Genomic DNA, 6,798 nt, shown 5'->3' on the forward strand with positions numbered 1-6,798 from the left:
GGACTCTATTGTAAACATAGAGGAAACAAGAGCAGGGGTGGAGTTGTGTGCATGCCCAAGAATGGGTTGCGTTTCCTATCGTCACCATCCTCAATCGATCACATATGAAATGCATCTGTTCTTGCTCTCCCTAATTTGTCTAAGCTGCAAAGGATGGTTGGAGCTCATACTTCTAATTTTAGAATACTTTATATTACATCCACGATAAAAATGTTTGACTCCCGTTCTTCTTTCTCTTGAATTAAAGAAGAAAAAAAATCAAGCACAAACAATGGTGACAATTTTCTTTTCTTTTTCCGTGACTCTTCCAATAATATATTTTTTCACAATCTAAAAACACCAGTAAGCTTTTACTCAATTACCCCTTAGAACTTTTGGAGTGGGAATTAAGGCATCAATTCGTAGTAAAACAGGGGTCTTCAAAAGGCATTGTTGAGGTGACTTTACCAGCACTCATGTCTCCTTTTCTTTTCTTTTTTCCTTCCCCCCAGAAAATACTAGTCATGCATGTGTCATGGATCTTGGTGTTGGAAGTAACGTTACAACATTCCTCTTACCCGGGAAGCTTTTCCTTGTTTTGTTATAATCATGGATTTAACGCTTTCCTTAAATTATGTTGATGTTGTTGAGCTTTTTTCTTCTCATATTTTGTATTTTAAAAAAAAGCCAACGAGGTCTAGCATAATGAAAAAAAGCCTTGACTTGTAGATAAGTGATCTCAAATTTGAGTCCATGTGGCACCTTGTGTGTGTGTGAAAATACCCGTCCCTCCTAACTTTGGCAAATAAAGAGAAACAAAGAAGAAGAAGAAGGATTAACTGGGGCAGCAAGAGATATAAGCCCAAATCCAGCCCATCTCTTGACCCGGAAGCCAACCCAAGCCACCAAACAACGGCATGCCGTTGGGGTCCTCGCGCCGCGCCTTGATAAACGACCTTCGGCTTCATTCCTCAAAATTCAAATTCAAATTCAAAACCCCCAACCCCCACTTTTCCCTCGCTCTCTCTCTCTCTCTCTCTCACACAGTGCAGCAATGTCCACCACCCCAAACGCCTTCTTCACCACTCCGACCAAAACCCCATCGGGAAAATCTCACTCTCGAAAGCACCCCCACCCAAGTTCCACAGCAGAAAACGACATGTCGTCTTCTTCGTTGGTCTCCCTCTCCAACTCCAAGTCCCGGTTCGAGGCCTACAATCGCCTCCAAGCGGCCACGGTGGCCTTCGGAGAGAAGCTCCCAATCCCGGAGATCGTCGCCCTCGGAGGCCAATCGGACGGCAAGAGCTCGCTCCTCGAAGCACTCCTCGGCTTTCGCTTCAATGTCCGCGAAGTCGAGATGGGCACTCGCAGACCTCTCATTCTCCAAATGGTCCACGACGCCACCGCTCTCGAGCCACGCTGCCGATTCCAGGTCTTCGTTCTTTTCTAATCCATTCTTGGTTTTTTCATTGCTCTGCATTTTGTTGTTTTTGGGTATTCATAATTCGTTCAGGGTTTTTTTAGTGGTTCTGTTTGGTTGCTGAGTAATGTTGATGGTGATGATGATGATGATACTTTGAGTTTTAGGTGTACTTGTTTTGTGTGGACTTATAAGGTTTTGAACATTTGGAAGTATATAGCAACAACAACAAAAAAGCGTGCATGTGGAATTGTGTGCGTATGTGTAATGAACTTTGTTTTGTTTCTGAATAATTGGGGAAATGAATTATGTTGAAGATTTGATTTTTCTTATGGTCCTTGTGATATTAGGAACATGGAATACTAACCCAATTACTTCAAAACAGAAAAAAAGTGTTTAACATGGTCTAGGGATTGAGTTTTAGGATGTAATTTTCTCAGTTAGTAAATTGATCAACACCAACACTAGGAAGGATGGTTTCTGAATGAATTTGTTTTGTTCTTTTTTATTCTTTTCGGTTGTAAAGCTAGCAAAGAACAGAGAGAAATGAAAAATGGAAAAGAAAAAAAAAGCGTCTTGAATTATCTGATGTGTTGGTTTCAAAGGAAATTGGAAACTCAACTCGGTGTTTTTCTAAGGAACACTTGACATATTACGAGTTTCTTACTATTGCAACTAAAACCTTGAAGTCTGGTTATTCTAGGGATGTTTAAACTTTTTTGTAGTGCCCTTGGTCTTCCTTTAATTAGATTTTTCATGTGCTAAATGGTTTGATTACACAACACATTGATCTTAAGAGTATTTGAAACAGGAGGAGGATTCTGAAGAATATGGAAGCCCAGTTGTTTTGCCATCTGCCATTGCAGATATTATTAAGTCCCGAACTGAGACACTTTTGAAGAAAACTAAAAGTGCAGTTTCTTCAAAGCCTATAGTTATGAGAGCAGAATATGCACACTGCCCAAACCTCACCATTATAGATACTCCAGGCTTTGTTCTTAAGGTGGGTTTTAGGCTTCAAATACTGCAACTTATGTGTGTCTATTTTGGTTTGTGTTAAGGATTTGAAATATTGTTCACAGGCGAAGAAAGGAGAGCCTGAGAGAACACCTGAAGAAATTCTTTCTATGGTGAAGTCACTGGCTAGTCCTCCACATCGTATCCTCCTGTTTCTTCAACAGAGTAGTGTAGAGTGGTGTTCATCTTTGTGGTTGGATGCTATTCGGGATATTGATCCAACTTTTAGACGGACAATTATTGTGGTCTCCAAGTTTGATAATCGTTTAAAGGTATGATAGTTGTTTAGAATCTTTAATAAGCACATTCATGTGATGGTTAATAATGTTACTGAAAATTGGAATATGTGAGTGAAAAGCCTTTTTTTCATGTTGCAATGTGAATTGGCTCTGTTGAAGTAGATTCTATGTTGTTTGAATATTCATTTTGATTATAAGAATTCAATATATGCAGGAGTTTAGTGACCGGTGGGAAGTGGACCGCTATTTGAGTGCAAGTGGTTATCTTGGCGATAACACTCACCCATTCTTTGTTGCACTGCCAAAGGATAGGAATACAATTTCAAATGATGAATTCCGCAGGCAGATATCTCAAGTAGACTCTGAAGTTCTCCGTCATCTGCGTGAGGGTGTTAAGGGAGGCTTTGATGAAGAAAAGTTCAGACCGTATATTGGATTTAGCTGTTTGAGAGAATATTTAGAATCTGAACTTCAGAAAAGGTATAAAGAAGCCGCACCAGCAACTCTTGCTTTGCTTGAGCAGCGATGCAGTGATGTCACCTCTGAACTAGACAAGATGGACTCAAAAATACAGGCCACCTCTGATGTTTCTCAGCTTAGGAGATCTGCAATGTTGTACGCAGCTTCTATAAGCAATCATGTGGTGAGCAATCTCTATGAAATGTTTTTCAATTTATAATATTCTTTACTTGAATTTAAGTTTGGTTAACGTGTTTTCCCTTGTTACGTAAATTTTTTAATTGTGTTTCTATTTCCATAATATTTGTGGCAATCTACAATGCTTATTTTATGCAAGTTCTTACAATTTTTCCAACTATTCACTAATGCACGCTACTTCTTTAATGTGAATGCCACAAGTCTTCAGGTAAAAAAATAATTTGCATACCAAAAAAACTGAGAGAAATTTAATAAATTCTGTACTCCCATTCAATTCACAAATGTCATCAACTTTTATTCATTTTCTACCATAATATTATTTCATTCTAAGCTTCTGAAATATTTGGAGTTTAGAAGTATAATTTGATTGAATTCCCTCGTATTTTTAAATGTCGAAGGCAACTTTGATTGATGGAGCAGCAGACCCTGCTCCTGAGCAATGGGGGAAAACAACTTTTGAGGAGCAGTCAGAAAGTAGTATTGGGGGATGGCCTGGCGTCACAGCAGATATAATGCCTCCCAATGCTACTCTTCGACTTTATGGAGGAGCTGCATTTGAAAGGGTGATGCACGAATTTCACTGTGCTGCATATTCAATTCAATGCCCTCCAGTGTCCAGGGAGAAGGTAAATATGTACTGCTAGAGCAATTGAGCCAGTAAATTCTGATTTTTATGATTTGTGGAGAGGCAAGTTCTTACATCTTCCTTCTGACAGGTGGCAAATATACTACTTGCCCATGCTAGCCGAGGTGGGGGTAGAGGAGTAACAGAGGCAGCTGCAGAGATTGCACGTGCTGCTGCCCGATCATGGCTTGCTCCTCTTCTTGACACTGCTTGTGATCGGCTTGCTTTTGTTTTGGGAAATCTCTTTGATCTTGCTCTAGAACGAACTCGCAACCGTGAGTTAGAATGTAAGAAGCTATCTATCCTATTCAAACATTTTTTTTTCCCTCCCATTTTACATGTTAGTTTTCTTCTGTTTAATATTGACCCCAAAGAGCTGTGAGCCAGCATAGGTTGAGTAGAGTTTCTTTTCCTACGTTAAGAGTGTGTTTGTAAACGGTCACTCTTTCCCTTTTAGCTTACGGTACTTTAGTAAGTTCAAATGTTTTACCTTTCAGAAACTGAAATGTGCATCAGCAGCTGGGAGAATGATACCACGGTGGATTAAGAAATTTAATCTTTTTTGGACTTGAATGTTCACTGTATTTTAGGCTTCCTGCAATAACACAATTTAATCGTCATGCTTCTTTTTCCCCCTGATTTCTTTTTTATGTATTTTCCAACTTATGATCAAAACAATGTATATCTATATTTTTATGGGGCTGATAGTATTCAATTCTTTCTGATAATAAAACCTTTGGGGTGCTTGTTCACTGTATAGGTGGGAGTAAATCAGGAAATATGGATGGATATATTGGTTTTCATGCTGCTCTTAGGCAGGCATACACTCGCTTTATAAAGGATCTTGGTAAACAGTGCAAGCAACTCGTTCGGCACCACCTTGATTCAGTTACAAGTCCATACTCATTGGTTTGCTACGAGAATGACTGTCAAGGAGGTTTTGGCTCCAGTGCATCCTCTTCTTTCAAATTCAACCAGTCTTCTGTCAATTCATTTTTACTTGAGTTATCCGATGCCACGATGAAAGATCAAGAGAATATACCTCCAGAAAAGAATGCACAGCAAACAACTCCAGGAAAAGGTGCAGAGGCTAGAGATGTTCTTCGAGAAAGCCAAATTACTGTGCCTGAGACTCCATCCCCTGATCAGCCATGTGCTGGTGGTGCAAAGAAGGATCTTGGAAATGGCATTGACATGGGAGGAAGAAAGCGCCTGTCAAGAATGACAGGCAATAGCAGAAATCCTGACAATACAAGTGCACAAAATGGTGGTTCCTTTTTTTTTGGAAATGCTGATGGCCTTTTAAGATCAGGCTCGGCTTATACAGAAATATGTTCATCAGCTGCACAGCATTTTGCACGGATACGTGAAGTTCTTGTTGAGAGAAATGTGGCATCGGCTTTGAATTCTGGATTCCTAACCCCTTGGTGAGTTTCCTTATCCTGTTCTGATTTTAAGCTTAACTTACACCTTCACAAGCTCAGAAACAGTCTGTGTCACCCATTTGCCATAAGGACCATTTTGTGGTGTGATGAGACAGTTTAGAATTATTATTGCAACTTTTCTTACGGTCAATTGTTAGTTTCACTTTTGTTGTCTTAAAGTTTGATGGATGTGAAACTAGTTTAAGAACACTTTCTTAAAATTGCACGTACAGGTCTGAATTATACTTTCTGATCTCACCAAAGTCCTTGGCTCCCTATTTCATTTAGTTAGTCTCCTTTCTGTCGTTCATACTTAGCTTTTTTCTCACACAGAATCTTCAAAATGCCTTCGAATTCGAATACTTAAATGCTTCAGAACCCTACTCCAAACACTACTGAGTCATTTTCTTTTAATTAATTCCAGATGCAATTTGGCTAGATATCAAATCATATTGTCTCCCAAGCTCCATAATAACCATAATTCTGATTTTTTTTTTTTTGGTCTCATGCAGTCGGGATCGGCTTGTTCTGGCAATTGGTTTGGATTTGTTTGCCGTGAATGACGAGAGATTCATGGACATGTTCATCGTACCCGGTGCCATCGATGTACTGCAGAATGAGCGGCAATCGCTTCAAAAGCGTCAAAAGATACTCCAATCTTGTTTGAATGAGTTTAAAAGTGTTGCCCGCGCACTTTGATGGTACGAATGTAAGGCCATGTTTTTCATTTAGCTGTAGCTGTAAGATGGTAACACTCTTTAATTTTGTGTATATAGACTACGCTTTTTTTTTTCTTCATTATTATTAAATTTTCATTGAGCGATGAAGTTCTTTCTGCATCCCCATTAATGTGTTGGGCTAAGTGTAAAGAGTTATTCAGTGTCTTCAGAGCATAAATTAAAAAACAAACGAGAACAAAAGGTTTTTTTTATTTATAGAAGTTCTAGAATTGCATTTATAATTCAACCAAAAAAGCCACTAGCCACAAATGACCATTACAATAACGGAAACATCTAACATCAGAATTAAGATAATTTGGTGTGCCTCCACTAACGATCACGCAGTATTGATACAAAAGTTACAAAACCTAAAATTATGGTTCTCATCTCATGAGTTTTGAAACATAATCTCAATCCTAATACTAATTTTTGTTTTTAATTTCTGTGAGCTGAATTGTTATGGTGCATGCAATCCTTATTTGAATAATAGATTTCTTTTATCCCATATGAATTATGTGGGAAGAAGAAAAAAAAAATTCAATCTTTTTCAAAGTAGTAATGATAATTTTACAATTGTTGTGGCGCATGCAGAGTCATTTTCTTCTCCCCCAATCATTCATAGATTGGTGTTTGGTGGTTCGAATTTTTTTTGAAATGTGTCTATGGAGCAGAGGTTGGGTTTTTCTTCCTATATATATATAAATAAAAACTAGGCATA

General features: G+C 38.6%; 1 protein-coding gene across 1 annotated transcript; it reads left to right on the top strand.

Annotated features, from left to right (window-relative positions):
• Positions 1-692: 692 nt before the first annotated feature.
• On the top strand, positions 693-6,188 carry DRP5A (Dynamin related protein 5A). The gene is made up of 8 exons (XM_021977808.2): positions 693-1,411; positions 2,211-2,402; positions 2,482-2,688; positions 2,870-3,298; positions 3,711-3,938; positions 4,029-4,224; positions 4,698-5,364; positions 5,874-6,188. Exons 1-8 carry the CDS (start codon positions 1,034-1,036, stop codon positions 6,058-6,060), a joined length of 2,484 nt encoding a protein of 827 aa, XP_021833500.1. The 5' UTR covers positions 693-1,033; the 3' UTR covers positions 6,061-6,188.
• Positions 6,189-6,798: the final 610 nt, after the last annotated feature.

The sequence above is a fragment of the Prunus avium genome, chromosome 4 (assembly GCF_965620075.1).
Source record: "Prunus avium chromosome 4, drPruAviu1.hap1.1, whole genome shotgun sequence".
NCBI classification, from domain to species: Eukaryota; Viridiplantae; Streptophyta; class Magnoliopsida; order Rosales; family Rosaceae; genus Prunus; species Prunus avium.

Bases quoted from the DNA above. Each gene is read 5' to 3' on its own strand.
- DRP5A (XM_021977808.2), top strand. From the start codon at position 1,034: ATGTCCACCACCCCAAACGCCTTCTTCACCACTCCGACCAAAACCCCA. The intron at 1,412-2,210 runs GTCTTCGTTCTT...TATTTGAAACAG, and splicing joins AGCCACGCTGCCGATTCCAG to GAGGAGGATTCTGAAGAATA. The intron at 2,689-2,869 runs GTATGATAGTTG...CAATATATGCAG, and splicing joins AGTTTGATAATCGTTTAAAG to GAGTTTAGTGACCGGTGGGA.